The 21,216-nt window shown below is 35.9% G+C and overlaps 1 protein-coding gene across 1 annotated transcript in view; it reads left to right on the top strand.

Moving 5' to 3' along the window:
* The window catches only part of ARAP2 (ArfGAP with RhoGAP domain, ankyrin repeat and PH domain 2), a 133,340-nt gene extending 112,522 nt beyond the window's left edge, over positions 1-20,818 (top strand). The window contains exons 29-34 of the mRNA XM_075024281.1: positions 212-351; positions 5,229-5,311; positions 6,731-6,766; positions 7,255-7,318; positions 11,805-11,936; positions 17,378-20,818. Coding sequence (XP_074880382.1) covers positions 212-351; positions 5,229-5,311; positions 6,731-6,766; positions 7,255-7,318; positions 11,805-11,936; positions 17,378-17,731 — 809 coding nt within the window. The 3' untranslated portion in view covers positions 17,732-20,818. The remainder of the gene's footprint in view (positions 1-211; positions 352-5,228; positions 5,312-6,730; positions 6,767-7,254; positions 7,319-11,804; positions 11,937-17,377) is intronic.
* The last annotated feature ends 398 nt before the right edge of the window (positions 20,819-21,216 follow it).

Below are 21,216 nucleotides of genomic sequence, written 5' to 3'. Positions count from 1 at the left end.
AATATATAATATCTATTTAAATGTAATACATAATTACATATATATTATATGTAATTAGTTTTATTTTTTTATATGTATATAACATAATAACAAATCAGTGGAATTGTAATTTTAGTCTTTTGATAAACAGTAATACTGAGGGCACTTAAAAACTAGCAGCTTCCAGTGTTGTAAAGTCTTCTAACAAAATGCTTTTTTATTTTCTTGATAGAGAAAAGTGAGAAAGGTAGCGTGAAAGCAGGCAATCTGAAGTACAAAGAAGAACCATCAAAACTACTGTCCGGAAACAAATTTCAAGAGCGTTATTTTGTGTTACGGGAAGGAAACTTGCTTCTTTATAAGGATATGAAGGTACAACAGACAAATTCTGCACCAAACTCTTAAGCACTCGCTTAAGCTTTCTTTTTGGTACAAAAAAGAGAAGGCGAACAGATCAACATTTCTGATATTAAATGGCAACTTCTAGAGTCTGGGGTTGAAGTACAAGATTTTTATCTTACTATTTCACAGATGCTTTAGTAAAAGGAGTTTGTGTCAGTTGCTTATTTAGCTACTGTAATTATGCATTACTAAAAACTTAAAAAAACAAAAAAAACCCAACCCCACCCCCCCACCCCCAAGAACCCCCCAAAACCAAACAATGTTTAGGAATGCGTGTGCTGTGACTTAAGGTTTTTGAAAACCTACTGTAGAGAGCAGTAGTAGAAGTAATATGGAACTTAAGTGAGCTGCATGCTGTTTATTCTTGGTATCTTACACAAAGCCTTTAGAAAGTACAAGCAACAGGGTTCTTATACCTACAGGTGTCATGATAAAAGAGATTATAGGAAACAGTAACTCTCAATACACTAGCAAAATGTTCCCCTGCTTCCTAACAACAGTTTTGGGATGTATTCTCAGTCCTCCAAAACCTAGTATTGATAATTAGATATACCTCAGAATTCCACAGAAGCAAATTTAGGCATACTTAATAGCATGGTGGGTTCAGTTTTAAATATTTCATGGGACTTTTCTTTAAAGAGTGTTTTGAGTGTACACAGCTTGTATTAAAGTATAAAACTAAATATGCATCGTGAACTATGTTTTCATTTTAGTTTTGGTAATTTCTGGTTTAAAAAAGAAAAAAAAAACCTCTTAAAGTTTCAAGTGCTCTTATTTTTGCTGACTGCTGGTTTTGCCTATGCAGCAAATATAGATGTATACTTGCTGACCTTCACAAAATACTTTTTTTTGAAGACAGATCCATAGGTCAAGTAAGCTAATGCAAAAGAAATATTGTGTCGTCTTGTGATACTGTGGATATAATCTTAATTAGAATGATCCCAGAATGTCAAAAATAGCGTCTCATAATTTAGTGCTAAAACTCAAATTGGCACATATGTGAGAATAAATTAATATGCCCATAAAGCCTTAATTAGTGTCTTGGAAAGAGTTTATGATAGGATAGTTATACTACTTTATAATCTGCTTTTTTAAACCATTCTGATTTATAAAACATTAAATTCCCCAACTCCAATGGAGTTTTGAACAGTGTTACTTCTAAATGGCTTTACATTTGTTTTTTAAAAAAGCAAATGGAAATACCATTCTGACAAAATAGTGTATATCAGTTAGTTTGGGTTGTTTTGGTTTTTTTTGAGAGATGTTCATCTACCGCTCTTTGTTTAATTTTAGTCGTATTTAGAAATGAATCATAGGAAAACTTGACATTGCATATGGGAAATTGTATTTAATAAGACTGCATTTACTAATTAATTTACAAAATCTTATTTACAGCGAATTAAGTTTGTATATGCAGGTGGAGATACATTCAGTTAAGTGTTTTTCTTGCTCAAGAGCAATTATCAAAAAGTGAGAAGTTTCCATGATACTGTATGTTGAATTACAATGTTGTGCTAATTGACTGAAATAACATACCACTTTAATGTACTGTTTTTAAGAGGTAGGCTCACACACAGACAAATAGCTACCTTAAGGTACATTTTTGTGAAAAGTATACTGTTGTTGAACTAAGTAGCATGTTTTGTAGGCGTGCTTTTTCATACTTACAGTACTGTTGCTTTGAGCAGGAAGTTACACAAGAACACCAACAATAAAACTGTTGTGTATTTTTTTGTTTTCTTAAATGTTTATGCCATCTCAGATTCTGTCTCTTTTTCCCCACACTGGAGTGTTAGAGATTGAAAGCTGTAGAAGGAGAAATTGAGAGTCCAAGACAGTAAACACTATGGAGTAGCTTTATGTACTGGGATTATAAGATCTATTAAGTTTTTTTTTTTCTAAATAGAAAGCTAAAACCCTTGACCTAGAAGTACTAAAGGGATGTTAGTGTGTTGTGTTAGATGTTAGTTGTGTTCTTTAGTAGAATAGTGTAAATGAATATTTGCTTACTTTCAGCATTTCATCCTCCAGGCACATTCAGTTCTCATACCTAGTGTGACTATATGTCTGTTGTAGGTTGGCTAAAGGTAGTTTGTCCAAGAAGGAGCAAGGAAGGAAGGAACCTCAGGAGATCTCTAGTCCAACTTTCTGTTCACAGCAAGGCTAGCAACTGAGGTCAGAACAGGTGGCTCGGGGCTTGATGCAGTCAAGTCTTGAAAACCCCAGAGGATAGAGACTGCACAATCTCTCTGGGCAGCCTGTTGCAGTACCTGACTGTCCTCATAGGAAAAAGTTTGTCCTTATATCTAGTCATATTCTTACAATGTGAAGAGCCTCACTCGGTCTTCCTGATAACTTCCCTGTAGATGCTGAGGGGGCTGCTGTTAGGTCAGCCTCTCCTCACAGGACAAGTGCTCTAGCCCTCAGCCAGTCCGGTGGGCCTCTGCTGAACTCACTCCGGAATATTGATTCTCTTTTTTTCTATTGGGGGGGGCCCAAAACTGGATGCAGGACTGCAGATGTAGTCTCAGAAGTGCTGAGGAGAGGGGGAAAATCATTCTCTTCAACCTATCAGCTGTGCTTCTAACACAGCCTGGGAGACCTTCTTTGCTGCCAGGACACACTGCTGGCTTGTGCCCAGCTTGCCATCTACCAGCATCCTCAGGCCCTTCTCAGCAGAGCTCCTTCCCCATCTGTGTCATTGCAGGGTTTTTTTTCCTTCCCTGGTGCAGGACTTGGTATTTATCATTGTTGCGTTTCATAAGATTCCTGTTGGCCCATATCTTTGTCCTCTATAGGTCCCTCTGGCAGTCAGCCCTGCCCCAAAGCATATTGGCTGATCCTCTGGGTCGTTGTGCAAACTGGATGGTTGACTCCTCCAGGCCATTGATGAAGATGTCAAAAAGGACAGGTCCCAGGATAGACCCCTGCAGTACTTCCCTTGTCATAGGTCAGCAATTTAGAGTATGTCTGATTAACCATTACCCTCTGAGTCTGATTGTGCAACTAGCTTTTTATTGATACAGATGTCCACCCATCCAGGCTGTAACATCCCAACTTGGGTAGAAGAATATTGTGGGAGACAGTGTGAGAAGTCTTGAGGTAAATGACATGCATCACTCCCCCCTCATCCACAAATCTAGTCATGTTATTGTAGAAATTAATCACGTTGGTCATGCTCCGTGCTTCCAGAAGCACCTTCTCTTCCACATGCTCAGAAACATGCTCCAAGAAAACTCAATCCAGGATTTCCCCAGCGACTGAAATGAGGCTGGCAGGCAACTAGTTCTTCAAGTTCTGTTTTCAGCCTTTATTCAGGATGGATGCAATGTTTTCCTTTTTTCAGTTACCAGTCATTGCCCCTGATCTCTGACACTTCCAAGATGACACAGAGCAGCCTTTCAAGGATGTCAGCCAGCACACTCAGAACCCTTGCATGCAGTCTATCTGATCCAACGGACTTGCATGACTTAAATTCTCTCAAGCCTTCCCTGACTTGATGCAGTGCTCCTCTGGTGCAGTTGTAATTCTCTTTCTTGAACGCTGTCTGTAAGCATAGAGGCCTAGGAGACCTGGCTGGTGTGAAGACCGATGCAAAGAAGATACTGAGTTACCTTAGCCTTACCTGTGTCTGCTGTTGCTAATTCACCCTCTCTGTTCAGGATTGGTTCTACATTTTCCTTGTTCAGCCTTTTACTACTAAGATACCGGTGTAGAAGCTCTACATGTTACCCTTAATGTCCATAGCAGGTCTCAATTCCAAATGAGTTTTGACTTTCCTAACACCATATCTACATGTCCTGGGCAGTGTTTCTAAATTTCTTTCTTCACAGTCTCTCCCTGCTTCCACCTCCTATATACTGTTTGTCTGCATTGGAGCTCCATCATGAGCTACCTATTTGCCTGGGCTTGTCTCCTGATAAATCTTGTTTTCCTGAGTATTGGGATGAACTATTATTGTTCTTGGAGGATGCTGTCCTTAAAGACCTGACAGTTTTCCTGAGCTCCTTTACCCATCAGAGTTGCCTCCTCCTGTGCACACCAACCTATCAATTGCTTGAATAAGCCAAATGTTGCTCTTCTAATCTCCATGATCTGTCCTCTGCCAGCTTGTCATCTTTTTTATCCTCAGGATCTTGAGCTCTACTATTCCATGTAACTATGGCCAATACTACCATTGATTATCATCTTCCTGACCAGTTCTTCCTTGTCTGTGAATAGCAGATCCAGCTGTGCATCACCCTGTGTTGGCCCATCCAGTACTGGTGTCAAGAAGTTATCCCTGACACCTTCCAGAAATCAGCTGTATTGCTTTGTTGCCCTTCCAGAAGATAACAGGGAGAGAAAAGCCCTGCCTTCCCCATCAGAGTCAGGATCTGTTATCCAGAGACTTCCTTGGGTTGTTTAAAGACTTCATTTGCTTTTTTTTTTTATCCTGATTGGGTAATCTGAAGCAAATACTCTCCATGATACTGCCCATCCCATAGAAGAGCTCCTTTAACAGAGGGCAGCCCCACTCCTTATTTTCCCTGACTGTGTCTCTCAAAGAGCTTGTGTCCATATGTTGCAGCACTCCACTTCTGTGAATTGTACCACCGCATCTTCATTATTCCAGTTGTGTTACGGTTTTGTGACTTCACATGGACCTCAAGTTCTTAATTAGTCTGTTTCCAGTAATAGTGATTGGCACACCTTTTTAATGGGAAAGAGAGAGAGAAAAAACATAACGATCTGTTAGAAAAGAGGGGTGCAGCCCATGAAAGAAGCCTAACTGTGAAGACAGTCATGTGGCATTTTCTCTTTTGCACATTCCTGATACAATAATTAGAATCTTATTTTATTTGCAGGCTAGCAAACCTGAAAAAGTGTTGCCTGTCAATTCCCTGAAGCTTTATCTTGGCGTGAAAAAGAAAATGAAGCCACCAACAAAGTAAGAATATAAAAGAAAATAAGTTAAACACTGTGTAGCAAGGTACTTGTAGCATCGTCAAGAAAGGAGAACATAAAACACTGGGGAACAAGGAAAAGTCAAGAAGCCAACTGAAGTATCCTGAATTAAATTACCCTCTATAATACTATTTGTTCTGTTTCTATCTCTGTTTTTGTGTTCCATGTTCACTCTTCTGTGCTAGGAAATTGATTGGCTTTTTTTAATCTTAAGTGTATTATCTCTTGTGAATATGTTTGCTGCTAGCTCACTTAGTTTTGTAGTATGTGTCCTGCATGTCATTGGTGGACATACCTTCTTTGCACCAAGAAAAAAAGAGAGAAGAGAAAACCAGTCATGGCCTTTAGTGACAGTTCTTGTTGTTCAGTAGAGGATTTTCCTTTTTCAGGATCCTTATTATTTTGATGGTTTTTCTAGCTGAAGACTACAGTGCCCTTCACAAACATCAGTACCTATGTCTCTGGAAAAGAGCAGTGAAAAATGACACCTGTTTTTCTCAGATATTTCCAGTACTTCTTCAGTCAAAGCTTTGAGACACTGAGACAATGTACATAGGATCCTATACCAAGGGGATTCTAAGATGACTGTAGCCTTTAAACAGATCTGCTTGAACTTTTCCTTTATAGTTGGCACATCAAAACTCCCCCAAAAGGTTTGTAAATTTCAAAGCTTAGTTGTGTTAGAGAAAAAGTTGGTGGTTGTTTGTTTTTTTTTTTTGAGCTAAGTGCAGAATGAGTAGGAGATTAGTACAAAATAGGAATACAAAGGTTATGTAAATGAGTCTTTGCAGGTGGGTTCTTTGCTTGAGGTTTATTTTCAGTCTACTTTCAAAAGCAGACTGTGCAAAGTCTCTTCTGGATCTCCAGGAGTGCCTGTGTTTCTTTCACCTTGGAGGCTTCATTGCGCATCTACTCCTACTTTTTTTTTTTCTTCAGCAATTTTAAAATCTCTGTAAACTCATGTGATTCCTTCTGTTTATAGTGCAAGTATACCTCTTTTTCCCTCTGTGACTTCCATACTGTAGTGGACTCTTTGCTGGGCACCATATTAGCAGTTCTACTTCCAGCAGCTTTCAGAAAAGTACAGCCACAGCCAAAATGAGGCAAGTAATTAGCCATCATCTGCAGGGTTTGGCTATACCCTTTGTCCAGAACAGAATGTTCATTACCTGAAAATCAACTGTGAGAAAATGAGTAAAATCAATCATCAAACCCACAATTTCATTCTAGAGTTGCAGTGCACACTTAAACTTTGTAAATTAACCCTCCTCCACACACACACACACACACACACACTTACACTTAAAAGCACTATATCAAGGTAATGAATCTCTGCAGTTTGAGCAATATGTCCCTGTCTTGAGTTTCTGGAACTAATTTTTGAAAATTTTATTTGTTTCAGCTGGGGATTTGCAGTATTTTCTGAAAAGCACCAGTGGTAGGTAAACGTGAAACACATGATTGGTTTAACTTCAGTGTTTAATATTTGTTGAAATGTTCAATTTCAAAAGAAACATGTTTGAAAATGAAGAGTCCTTATTTTACTTGCATGCTGACTTTTTGCTATGTTTTTCTTAATTAACTAAACAGTCTTAATTCATATGTTTTGGTAGTCTTTTGGGATTAGGTGTCTGTGTCCCTTCTGGGGCCATAAAGCAAACAATTTTCATAAATTTAGAATGATGGATTTTAAACCTATGCACATGCTTTAAATGACGCATGTGCCTTGTCTTCAGACTAGTGTAAAGTGATAATTTGAAGTATTTGTATTTCCCTGTCTTCTTATGGGAGTGTTAATAACTATAGACAGCATTCATAAATGAATGTGAGCACGGTTTGAAGTTGTTTAGAAGCCTGTTCTTTAATATGTTTAACTGCAACAGGAGTTTTTGTTGGTTTTGTTGTTAATTATATATTGTGTTCTAGGTATATATGTTGTGATGGACAAGATGCACAGATGGAGTGGATGATCAGCATTTTTACTGCACAGGTACTAATCTGATCAAAGAAATGTAACTTTTACTGCTGTTATGAAAATCCCATTAAACAATGATATGTATGTGTTATGGATATGTTATAGGTAAAGTTGCAATGCCATTAAAGTTTCTGTAATACTCAGTGTAATAAAACTGCAAAAAGATGGGTCTTAGTCTATGAAGACTATTATTTATAATGTCATTTTCATATGAAAGCTGAGTGCTTTGAGAGCAGGGGAGAAGAATATTACATTCTGGCATCTTTTTTTTTTTTTTTTTCCCTGCTCTGTTGTCGAGAAGCTGGTTAAAGAAAGACAACTCCTTTCCTTTGCAGTAATAAACCTCTTCTGGGTGAAATTCTGGCCATTGACCTAAAGGTTATGTCTGTGTGCCACAATGCCTCAGTGCTATTTCTCTGCTCGCTTGTTTGGATGCTGCATGCAAAGTAGTCATGAAAGAAGGGTGTCTTGCTTAAAAGCGTAATGGTGTGAACTAGCCCTGTTGAAGAGCTGTGCCAATACAGCTGTATTTCTCTGGTATCCATGTTAGCTTAGTTAACACTGATAATTAATTTTGTTGTATAGGCATTATCCTAAATTAAGTAATCTGCTTGTTACTAGATTGTGAGTAAGGAGGGTATATGTTTGGATGCCATATAATGCATCCTTGCAAATGGAGTTTAATATTTACATAGGAGGAAGTGGGAGTAAGAGAGATGGGAAGAATTCAACCTGACAGGAGACTGGAACATGGTTTAAGGTTTTAAAAGGATTTTATATTTGTGTCAGATTTTTTCTTGTCTTTCCTGTGATGTTCAAGGAACTTTGGGGAATATCACTGTGAATAAACATCACTAGATTTATGATTACCTGTGAGCTTTACGTATTACATGAAGTGGAGTAGGCACAAGACTGTTGCAATACATACTTCTTAGAGGCTTTCTAAAACACAATCTGACCTTCATAGATAGTAGTGCTAGAAGTATAATGCATGCCTTGTAAGTAAGACTTCCAAATTTTTGCCTTATTCAGCTCCCTTAACTGAAGTAACTATTGTAGTTTCTATGGAAACAGCCACCGGTCCTACCATACATCTCATGGTCATAACATGAGCGGTGTCACAACAAATAGGCTCAGAGGTTATTGATATAGGCTACTTAGAAATAACTCATAGAAGCTTGGTAACTGTTGAAGTCCTTTTGTTGTAAAATCACAAGAAGGGCAATCTGTTAGGATTCTGATCAGGTAGTGTGGGATGTCGAACGTTCCTCTGACAATGTAGATAAAAAACTGAGAAACACTGCTCAATGTTCAGGATTTTTTTCTAACAAAAACAATTAAATCATTTCATATGCATTTAAAAAAAAACCTGCTGTAAATTAATACTATTTTTTTTTTAAACTGCTTTCTAATGAGGGAACAGTACAGTGAATTATCAATACTAATGAGCTACATTTGGAGGGGTTTGGGGTTTTTTTAGTGTTTTTTTTCCTGTGGTGTTTGTTTTTTGGGTTTTTTTTAATCAGCATTCTGAAAAGCAGAAATGTTTTCAGTCTTTGAATTACATGACAAATTAAGTGCTGACAATACAGATTTGCTGTATTGTTCTTACTACAATCTAGTGCTTTAAATATATTTTACAGTGAAAATCTCCTTGAGAACACAATGGCTTATGTTGCTAAAGCATACTATAAGATCTGCAAATGTTTTGTATCATGCAGCAGCAGATATCATCCCATTTCTAAACCAGAAAACTGTAAATGTCAGCTGAGGTTATTTCTAGTTAAAATTTTCAGATTGAGGCCATCTTTAGGGAAGATAGCTTGTCTTTTACTTTATCTGTTATCACAGTATTTGAACACCTTTATGTTAGAGAGACTGCAAGGCAGCACATTTTATTTGTCAGTGGAATAGCTTAGATTACAAATTGAAAAATATTGTGAAGTAGTTTTTGAAGTGTTAAGACATTGGCATTTAATGATCCAGTGCAATTAGGAGGGAGATAAATCTATGTTACTGTGCTTCTTAGTGCTTGAGCAGAATGAGACTTTATTGGCAATTAATATTGGTAAGATAATAGTAGTATTGTTACCCTTTTTTCCCCCTGTGTTCTGATAATGTTTATTCCTGTAGTATAAATAGTGCAGAGAATATAAATAGCAAAGTGCAGGTACCACTGTAATTAGTAACAAAGGTACTTTTGATACAGAAAATCAAGTTAGCCTGGAGGTTATTAATCTTGTACTTCAAGCTGGTAAATACTAAGAGGGTTTGAAGGAGGATGATTGTTTCTTTCAGTTCTATGCAAAATCATCCTGAAAAGTATGGCTAAAACTTGATTCTTGAATTCTGTAATAGTTTTGTACAAAATCACTTAATAGCATATATAGTGTACAGTTGGAAGTAATTAATTGATATGAAGATGGATACAATAATATTCTTCCAGTTCCATTGCCTTTGATCAACTAGAGAGAGGCACATTATATTACCATGAGGTGCAGTTGAGCAGATAGGTCAAAACTATGAATAAATACATTTGTTATGTGGCCTAATACGTTGCTGGTATTTCTGATGTACTTTCACAGACTTCTATTTTAAGAAATGTTATAGACACAGAAGAGAAATCAGGCTGCTTAACTGACAGGGATAGTTTCCTTAAGCTTGCTGAGAATTAAGGGAGGCAGTTTCCTTCGGAAGCTGACTTAAAGTTTCTCAGTCACTTTCTGAATTGCATCTGTGTCTTGTATCTTGGTCCACAATAAACTGATTTTGGTTGGCAAGACCTGCCCTTTCAGATAATACCTTATCAATGTTTCATTGGAAGAAAATGTTCTTAATGTTCACTGGTGAGAACTCTTACAAGACTTTTACATCACCCTGGTCAGCACCACGTGTGAGAATTTTTTACTCCATAAAGATGTGAATCTATAAAATGTTTTTTCTAAATTTGGAATTGGGGCTTCTGATTTCTAGACTGCTATTCTAAGTCAATAATCACTGATTCTGATGGCTTTTTAGTAGTAATGTTGTTTTTACTTGCAGACTATCTGCAAGTATGATCACAGCTCCACAACTGGATTTTTATATACAGTCTTGAAGAGACTTCTTACTTCATGGATTTGGAAGATTGAATACCATTAAAAAAAATAAAGGACAATGAAGATCCTGACACCTGTGAAAAGAAATCTATTACAGATTTGGACAGTGTGACAGAATTGTTTAACTTGGAAGGGACCTCTGGGGATCATCTAGTCAAATCCCTCTGTTCAAAGCAGGGTCAGCTAGAGCAGGTTGCTCAGGGCTGTGTCTAGTCAGGTTTGAAAAACTGGAGACTCCGCAGCCTCTCTGGGCAATTTGTTCCAGTGTTTAACCACTCCCACAGTAAAAAAGGGTTGTTTTTTTTCTTATATTCAGACAGAATTTCTTGTTTCCTATTTATTATAACTGATGCTTTGGATTAGTATTTTGCCAATATTTACATAAAGCATTCATGGCTTTCATCAGGGTTCCTTTACAGTTGCCAATTCCCTTTGGAGTTGTGCTGATTTAGCTTTGTGTGCTCATCTCCGAGCTTTAGAAACTATTCTTCTGTAAGCCTCCTACATCCTCTTTGATTCACAGAATCTTATGTTGAAGCTTTTTCAGGAAAATACTCTTACACTACCTTGTTCTCAGAGCTATCTTTCTGGTTACCATTAACATCACCAGAGGACTCTGTGAGCTTCAAGCACATGTGCTCAAATTTCTACATGTGAAATTCCACATGATCTGCTAATGAAAGTTCATTATAGACCTCTTACAGAAAGAGTTTTTAACATTTTATTTGAAATATTGAGTTAATGATTATTTTTTTCTTCCCTTCTCTTCCCAGTCATGTTTTTCGCTCTGAAGCTTCACACTTTGGAGTTCTCCCCAAAACTGACCTGTTTCAGTAGAGCTAAAGCAAAGACTATCATTGAAGCCAGATCTGATCATTTGTAGATTGTGGTTTTGGTACATTTAGAATGTAAAGCCATTTCCTTTTGCATAACGCATGTCGTTACTGTAGGTTAAGCAATTATTTTCTCCTAAACTATTAATATAAATTTTGAAACACTTGTTTGCAAATTGGGGAAATTTTATTTTATTTCAGAAACTTTTGTTGGGACTCCTGAAAACATTTTTATGTGGAATTTTGAAATTGTGAATCAAGACAATGTGTGTTTCTTGTTTGATGATATTTTCTATTTTTAGAAGATAATTGGAATAATAATATGGAGGGAAGATGTTTGATACATGAAAATTGTATAGAGACATTTTGGTTCTGTTCACTCAATATTGTGCAGCACTTAGAAAATATTAACATAATTTTAAGCATTGTAGTGTTTTCCCCCTTCTCCTACAGGAGGAGGGCATGGTTTTGTACAGTAGATAGCTTTTTCCAAGGGAGTTTTAAATACAAAAGAATGTTGTGTATTTATGAAATTCCACACCAAAAATAAGGAATCATTTTGTTCTTCAGCATGCTGATACCTGGCCACCTGCTGGAAAAGCAAGAAAACAGTCTATAACTAAAAGTCCAAAGATCGGAGGCTTACCACTAATTCCTATTCATCAGGAGAAGAACACTTGTAAAATCAGAGGGAGTATAGAAGTAAGTGGGATTTAAACTTGGTGTAGAACTTCTAACCACAATGCTGTAATGTTAAATAGTCCAGTAATAATGAACTCTCTAGAGCTGGATAAATATGATATGTAGATGCTCTTGTTATCAATATCCTTTTCATTGTTTTGTCATTAAAGGAATGTTTAGGACAATTTAATGTAAAAAAAACATTGTGACCTAAACTTGTGTCACCTCTTTGGCTGTTCAGTAAATCAATAGTGGATTTTTATTTGTGTTTGGGTTTTTTTTTCAGCAATGATTGTTCATTAGAAGTAAATAGTACCTGGAAATATAATTACATTATTACAGTGCACTTTATTACAGTTTTATTTTAATAAGGTCCTTGAAAACTGTCCTGCATGCCTATTCTACCATATCTTTTCTTCTGTCTAAAATAACTGCACTGTTTTAGTTATCTACTTTGTGAATGTAATGGAAAAGCTCAGATGGAGCTAACTGTGATACATTTAGGTTGTAATATTATTAGTCTCAAAGAAGAGCAAGCGGCTTTAGTTACAACTCTTTGCAGAGACTGAGCTGTGTCACTGCATTACATGCACTAGTGATATGTCTCAGCCTTAGCATACTAGCTTGAGATAAATTTCTGGGTTCCACATAGAGATACTGATGCCTGTGGGGAGGACTTACTTGCCTTACTTGCAGCAGAGAAGCAGCAGTGCAGTGGTAGTGCAGTGGTATAATAGTGGTAACTAATCTGAATGCAGCCGAGAATAAGTGTGGAAACAAAACAGCTTGGTTCTTTGACTGTATGCAGTATTATTTCTTACATGTTTTAAAAGATTTTGAAGGGAAGGTAGATAATATGGTATGTGTTATCAGTACTTACAGAGACAGTGGTTCAGGTACAGATTGGTGAAGCTGACTCAGTTCCATAGCAAACTAAAAGCAAAGGTAGTAGTGCTTTATCTAAAAGGCAACTCCACCTTTCTTTTGTTACGCTTTCTTCAGGCATTTCTGGTTTGCCTTACTAAATGAGTATAATACAGTATGAATGCAATTACGGTTTTCCTATTTTGTTTAATTTGTCCTTTTGTTTTAACCTTCTCTCAGAAAGTGTTTTTGTAATCCTTTGATAAGTTCCTTCTAATGTTTGCATTTTTAAACTTTTTTGATAAAAGTAAATCATACAAAAAACTTCCTAACCCTTAGGTATGTCTCTTACCTGTCCTTTGTGCAGGTACAGTAGAGATCTCTAATACATTTTTTGAGATGGCTACAAATTCAGACATTCTAGGATAAAGGTTTTATTGGATTTTGAACTTCATTATTTAAATTCCTTAATACCTTATCGTACTAGGATTATTTTGTTTTATTATTTTTGATGATAATGTGCCTCATTGGGAAGGAGTCTAATGTTTTGTACTGCAACTTAGAGGAAGTCTTTATTTAAACTTAAAAGTAGAAGATCACAGTCTTCATTATTTATGCCATGACCAGATCTAGAGAATTTTTATGCAAAGGGTATTTGCATACCTTAGGAAGGTTAACACAAGATTATATAATGGAAAATAAAAACTAACACTTTTTTTACCTGGAAAGCCAAAACTGGAATGAACAGTAAAATAGTGGTGGAAAGTAAGTATAAAATATTGTTTATTAAGGAGAAATACTGTACAGCAGTGTAGTCAGTAAAGCAATAGATAGCCATTTGGACACCACACCTTCAGTCTTTCCATCGATTTGTAGTACTTCAACAAGCAAAAATATCTCCAATTTTAAAGCATTAAAGAGTAATAACAGGAGCAAGCATTTTCTGAAAGATGCTGGTTTATGAAAAATGGAGGTCTGTTTACAGACCAATGCATATACTTGTAGTAGAAATTTGATCAAAGTTATCTTCATATAGGCAGGAAAAGAGACTGAAAGTTTTCCAAACAGTGAAAAAGTTAACATCTTTGTGATGTGAAGGTAAGTGGGGGGAAAAAAACCCAAACCATCTCAAAGATACCCAGAAACCAATAAGTTGGATATTAATTTCTGTCCTAAAGAGTCTTTATTGAATGTCTTCTTTTTTCCCATTATTGGAAGTAGTTTTACTGTGTGCTAACAAGATAAATATATAATACAGAAAGTTTTGAAAGCACTGTATAACTAAGAATCCTTCTAATAACAGACAGAATCATAAGATTTCCATTATTTCTGCACCAATTGTTGCATACATTGATAGTGCATTTAAATTATGCATAGTTCTCATATAGAATCATTTAACTGAAATACAAATACATTGCTATATATCTGCATTAAGTCTGTGATGTTATTACAAAATACAGGAAGATTGAGGAATGAGGAAAAACTTTCTTTCAAGCCATGGTCAAATACAACACTGACTTATAATAGGTTATACCTGTGTAGTATTTTGAAGGGAACAGTATGTCACAGGGATAATGGAGGATGCAAATAGATAGAGCTGCTCCATATTTTTTTTGCTGGCATTGTGCAGAAAAAGAAAAAATGTAGTTAGATGTACATACTATTATCAATTTATTCACCAATTACTTGATTAAGGGGCTGAAATTTAGAGGCAAACAGCTGCTTCTAACATGAAATTTTTGCTTTTTATATTAGGTGTTATTGGGAGAACAGTATGGAGCAGTGTAATTTATAGCATGTGACCAACAGGGGGCAGTGGATCAAATACTAAGAAATAATATTATTAAGAAATTTGATGTGGCAGTTTTGTTCACACATCATTTTGGTATGTTATTTATAAGGGAAACTGTTTATAACTCTAACTGTTAGTGCTCTAATTTGAATAACAGAATTTGGCTCCATCACTTGACTATTCTTACAATGCAAATGTCTGGGAATTAGGATTTCTTTATATACTGAATCTGCTTTAAAAGTTGAAAATGTTGAGTAGTAGTCTGTGTTAAGGGGCTACGTGCCAATATACAGCACTGTTTCACAGAAGTAGGCAACCTTTAGGTTTGAGTGCTGTATTTGATCTGTTCCTACTTTCATTATATAAAGGGCTCCTGCTATACCCGGTTTAGCAGGAGAACTGTACTGATTTAAGAAGTGTAGTTGGTATTTTTCTTCTCGAAAGATGCAAAACTGAAACATGATGTAAAAAATTCTGTAAATAGATAATTGTTGCTCCTGACTGAATTTCACCAGTAATTCATATCTTAGTTTGCTGAGTAACAGTGAATAGCTTGGAGTATGTTACTGTGTTTTCTGAAAGGTACTGCATGACAATTTACATTTCACATATTACATGGATATTATCACAGATAGTCCTTTTGTTATTAGTTTATTAATTGAACATGAATCACTGGTGATAATCTCACTGTTTTCTTGTTCATGCAAGAGCATTATTTTAAATGGAAAGGAATTATTTTAAATGGAAAATTATAGCTTTTTCAATTATTTGGCAGAACAGAACTCCCCACATTCATGAGTCATTGGGACAGTTCCTCAGTTACCTTGAACTTCTTTTTACTGAATATAGCTGAACGTGTTAAATATTAGGATGCTTCTTGCTAGCTTAGGTGATAACAGGAGATTCTAAACTGGTAGCAGTTGTTACTGATGGCAGTAGAATTAAAAGAGTCTTCAGGGAAGCTAAAATCTGCTCCGTAGCATGCACCAGTGGTAGCCCATGTAGCAGTGTGAACTCTTGTGTGCATTGTTGTTGTGGGACTGATTATTTTGCGTATCATGGCTACTGGTACTTCATTATTAATGGGTAGTTTTCATTGTTGCTCCATGCAACTAGAAATACCAGCCTCCTTAATGCTAGAAGTGATATCAATAAAATAACTCCTTTCTCTGCTCTTTTAAAAATTGTGATTTATATCATCTAAATGTTTATGTCTTGTATTACTGAACAGGTACTAGCTCAGGTGAAATTTCAAGAGACTGCACAAATTTAGACTTTGTTTTATAGCTTAGATCTCTTCAATGTAGACTCATTTAATATTTACTGTTTTTCTTCCTACACAGCAATAATTTGCTGCATCAACACTCATTTTTTTATAATGGGCTTATGTTTGCTGTCCTCATGAAGAAAGAAATGTCACTGTAAAACAAATAAGAATGGTAGAGGAATTTGCTGTATTCTGTCTGCTCAGTTGGTGTGGCAGTAGGCAGATCATTCCTTTTGTGGAAGAGCCTTATAGTTCTCAAAGAAAATGAGGTCTTGGAATTCTTCTTTCATATATGATGTCTTTGTTGACTACTAGAAGATGCTCAAAGCTGAGGGAGACTTTGATTCTTTTTGTCTTTCCTGTGTGGCACTTGTTCAGTTTGTCTGGATTTTTATGGAGTTATTAATGCGTAGCATATGAGCAAGTTGTCTCATCAAATCTTGGTATCTCATATATGTTAATGCAAACATGAAAAAATATTCAAACACTAGAGAGGAGCTAGTTTAGATACATCTACATGAGTGTTCTAGTTAGGATCTGGAGTGCACTTAAGGAGCAAATCTTCCAGTTGTTCCCATTTACTGTGTTTTGTTTCATATTGTGGAATGGTTCTGGAGCACGTGAACTTGGATTGCTTTCAGATGAAACTGAAGTTGAAGATGTTCTGCAGGAGCATATCTAATGCACTGCAGTCAAAAATAGGCCTTCTGCCTGTAGGAGAAAGCTAAAGCTAGTCTGAATTGTATTTTAAAAAAAAAAAAAAAAAAGGCAAGAGCCCTGAAATAGTGTTAGTATGGATGTCGGGTTCTCAGCACTTTCTTTGACTGTACAGATGTGCTCCTAATGGGCCACACCAGTTGCGAATTTAGATGCAGCATTTGATTTACCTTTCATTTACTACAGCTTAAGAACTTGAAACAGCCTACCAATATGGAACAGTTGCATTGCCATCAGTTTGTTGTTTTATCTGCGTTCCCAGTATATTACTTAAAATTGCTAACCAAAATTTGAAAAAGCAGATAGTCTTTATAATTTAACAGGTAGTACTGAACAGCTGCTGAAAATGTTTATGTGATCATGTAAAATTATCTTTTTTATATTCACGTAGCTCAGTCATTAAGTTATTAAAATTCCAACATTCTCAGTTGTATTTGTTCAATTTAAAAATTCTGAGTTTTTAAGAATATGTGGATCTCCTGTAAAACATCGCAATTTAGTCTACTGTGGTAGAATGAAAAATCAAACTGTGAATATGTGAAAATGAATGTCTTCATGGTCACGGTGCATTTAACTGAGATTTATGTAATTTCCGGAAGTATCACTGATTGAGAAAATATGCTCACTTAAAATGCTTACTAAATGATAATAGCACAAATTGTGGGAATTTAAAACTACTAACTGTGCTGTCTTGGCTCTTGAGTAAAATTGATTTTTCTTTTAAACTGTTATGTGAAACTAATGAGCAAAAATTGCAATCTAAATATTATTGAATATTGTGTGAATGTGAATGACCTTATTTCTCTTTGCTTTTTTGCTCAGAATGTAGAACTGCAATCTGGGAAACCAAAATTCAGTGAGCATCATGAAAATGACTTTCTGGAAGAAAGAAAAAACTTGAAAGAAAAAGCATCTATTGTGGCACAGTGTTTGGAATGGAAGGAGGAGAAAGTGCGAAATCATGCAAAAACACATCGGAGCTTGATCTCTGTTGAGGATGTAGGTGCAGGAATGACTGACCTACACCAAAACCGACATAAGGCACTGAAGAAAAATAAGAACAAACCAAACAAAACTATTTCGGAATTAGATAACAAATTACCGTCAAATGTGATTCAGGAACTAAATACAGTGCTGCAGAAGCACAGAACACTTCATGATGAAACCTCCAGCTGATTTCCTGAGTTTGAAGTTTAATATATGTGTGTGTGTGTGTATTTTCTGAGCAAAAGTAGTCTTTTTTTAATGTCTGTAGCTTATACAGTGCAGAGGAAATATGTTTGTTTATATGCAGTTGTTGATCTTGTATATGCATATGCCACATGTTATAATTTAAGACTGAACTGAGAAAAGTGATTATGTAAAACTCCTGAAATTTGGAAGTTTTCCTGTGCAGTGCAATGACACCGGGGTTTTGACTATTATTTTTTTGTTGCATATTTTGTTTGATATATTAATTCTAAGCACTATAAAAACCTTTTGCTCTGTTTATATTCTGTGCCATCTTGTAAGTACTGGAGAGAATATACACTGAAATTCATACTGTTGGCCTGCAATATTTTTAATTGTCTAACACTAGAAAAATGAGTAACATCTGCTTTAAAAAGAAATTTTTGCATGGGTTTTTTTTGTATTTAAGAATAAAATTAGTATCTGCTTCCATAGATTTGTCTTCTGACGGAGCAGCATGTGAAAGAATCAAAAGGGAGAAGAATGTAGTAGATACAACATATTAGTTCTTGTATCTCAAAACTGTGTCTATATGGTGTACATCTGATTATGACATCTAAGCAATGAGAGAGAATACTGAGGATGGCAAAAAGAAGTCTTCAAAGCAACATGTAATTTAAAAGGGTATATGAATTGGAAGAGTAGCATCATGTCTTTTTGCTCAACAGGCTGGAGTGATTTTATAAACAGATCCTGGTTAGCTCAGGGTGACAAAGGCAGACTTTTCTATCACTGGATAGAGCTTGCTTGGTGCTGACAAGGTTGCTGGCATCTGATGAATACTTAGTATTCCCATGAGAAATTAATTTCCTTAAGAAAAACATGGTCCCCACACAAACATATCTATCCGAAGGGTACTAACTCACTCAAATAAGAAGTACCAGTTACTAAATGGGTGAGGAGATTAACCTCTCACTTTACCATGAGGACAAAGGTGAACAGTATGCTGTTTGCAGGGACTAGGAAATGCTTGTGCTACATCTGTAGCACAGCTCTTCTGAGTGTGAGGAGAGGTCCCAAGGTTAAGACAACAGCCTCATGTGCTGCATTCTGAGTATCTATGTAGCAGTTCCTGAAGATACATGATGTACTACCCTGCAGCTACTTTGGTTTTTAAGCCCCGAGTTCCTTAAATTTAAAAATCGGAATCTGGTTTCAAAACAAAACCTATGTGAGCAGTGAAATTGTTTGTTTTTCTTCAGTTTTGTGGATCTCACCTTCACTTATCTCATGGGATTGCCTCCTTCCTCTCTCATGGCATATCCCAGTTTTTACTTTGTCCCGTAACAGCTAGATGAGCAAAAGGCACTGCTGTGCTGAGGCTGTTTCCAGGTGTTGCAGATGCTGTCTGGTTAAGCAGCAGGACCAACAGAGCAGAGAGCTAATGAGATCACTCTGCACCTTTGCTTCAGGGGAGGCATTAATAACAGCATCTGCTTTATTTTGCTGCTGTCCCTTTTATGGTCTGATTAGCCACACTGCCACAGATTTTCACCAGCCTTTTAAGAATTTACTGATGCCTGCCTTTAGTGTTCCGCAAGTTTGATTAGAATTGGCCAGACTTCTTAGGGTAGAAGAGAGAATTTTAAACTATTTCTTGTTTATTGGAAATGGTTTTAGATAGTCTTTTAATTCCTTAAAATTTCAGAGGAAAGATTCAATTTAATCAGCATCAATGACATTTGATTTTTATTAATGAATAGTTTTGAGGATGCTTTATCTTAGTACTGAACTTCTTCCCATACAGAAGCAGTATGCTCACTTATCCCCTCTTCTATTTTTGGTAGTCACAGGTGCCATAACATTTTTCACATCATTTACTTCTATTCTTGATTGCATTGAGCAGCTTAATTGGAAAAATAATTTGTTTGATTGAAGAAATTAGACAAATGACTCAAATAATGTACCTGGCAACTCTGCTAGGAAGTATGGGGAAAATGAGATCAAACTCAAATATTTTATAGTATTTTTTATTTATTCTTCTGGAATGTAGCACTGACAAAGCAAGTTTAGTCTTTCAGACTTTGTACTTGCCATATTTGACCAGTTGTTAGAACTGAAATGACTTTGTAGATTTTAATTTTCCCAGTGCACTATTGACTGTTTTGCTACCTTTAATTTGTAATTGAGCCTCTTCTAATCATTGAGGTCCTGGCTCAAGAAAGCATATAAGCCTGAACTTAAATTGTATTGACTAAAGCTGGTGCTTAATGTTAATAAGCACATTCTTAAATGCCGATTTGAATTGGGGCCTAATCTCATCAGGAGAAATTACTTCACTTTGAGGCTGGACCTGAATGTACTGTTTACAGTTGTACTTTTATTTGGAAATATTTCTCAGTATTGAGTTATGGTTGCGGTATTGTTTATCTTTTTATTGGATTCTTAAAAACAACATTCACGTCACTGCTGAAAGCCTCATGCATCATTTAAGCCCCTACACTAATGGAATAAATGGAGCAATGAAAGGGGTTTGTGCATTGAAGTGAATATGTCCGTGAAGAAAATGTTTTGTGTATTTTTATTGGATCTAAGGTCTACGGAAACATTTGTTCTATTTCAAAAGCATATCACACATAAAGTATCTGTATGGCTGCTGTTAAAAGGCCCTAAAAATCAAGAAGAAAAGATGTTTACTAAAATATGTTTAAATTTGGGGTTGTATGTGTACATACACAAATACTCACACTATATACGTGTATATGTGCATACAGTTACATGCGCATCCACAGAGACACACTGAATGGTGACATTGTTAACCCAAGGAAAATTTAATTGGGAAAGTAGAAATTAAATTTGCAATGAAGTATTCCAAATAAGTGTCAAAGTTTTGGACCGATTATCTGACATATCATTGTTGCACTACACATTTCAGACTGATTTAAGACCTGTAGAATGAATGTGTTTTGTTGCAATATCTTAATGGCTGCTGATGTTTTATTGTTCCTGTGCCATGTTGTGGAATGGTAAAGGAAGTGTAATTTTCAGAGAATAAATGGTAATTATTTGAATAAACATTATTTCTCTAAAATAGGCAATGGGTTTTGTTTTTTGTTGGTTTTTTTTCAGGGAAAAAAATCAATAAAAATGTTTTTTAAAAAAAAAAGAAGAAAGACTTCTGTATGTCTTTCCATATGAAAGCTGTTGAATAACGTGGTGCTAACCTTTTGATCTGTAAAATGAAGTTAAATGAGACACAGATATTTGATGTATGGGTTTATAGCAGTGGAAAGACTAGGATTAAAATCTCAGTAAATCTCAGGTTCATCATTCCCTTGTTAGACTTCTGCAACCATTGTAGGTGTAAAGCTGACGTGTAACCATTGTTTATGCTAATTGTTTTAACATAGTGCCTGCTTTCTGTTTGTGTGGGTTTTTTCACATTAGGATGGGGGAGAGAAACAACCCCAAACCTGAAGGAAAGTACAAGC

This window comes from Buteo buteo, chromosome 1 (assembly GCF_964188355.1).
Source record: "Buteo buteo chromosome 1, bButBut1.hap1.1, whole genome shotgun sequence".
Lineage (NCBI taxonomy): Eukaryota > Metazoa > Chordata > Aves > Accipitriformes > Accipitridae > Buteo > Buteo buteo.
The sequence above is the reverse complement of the archived record's forward strand: the minus strand, read 5'-3'. Positions and strand labels throughout refer to the sequence as shown.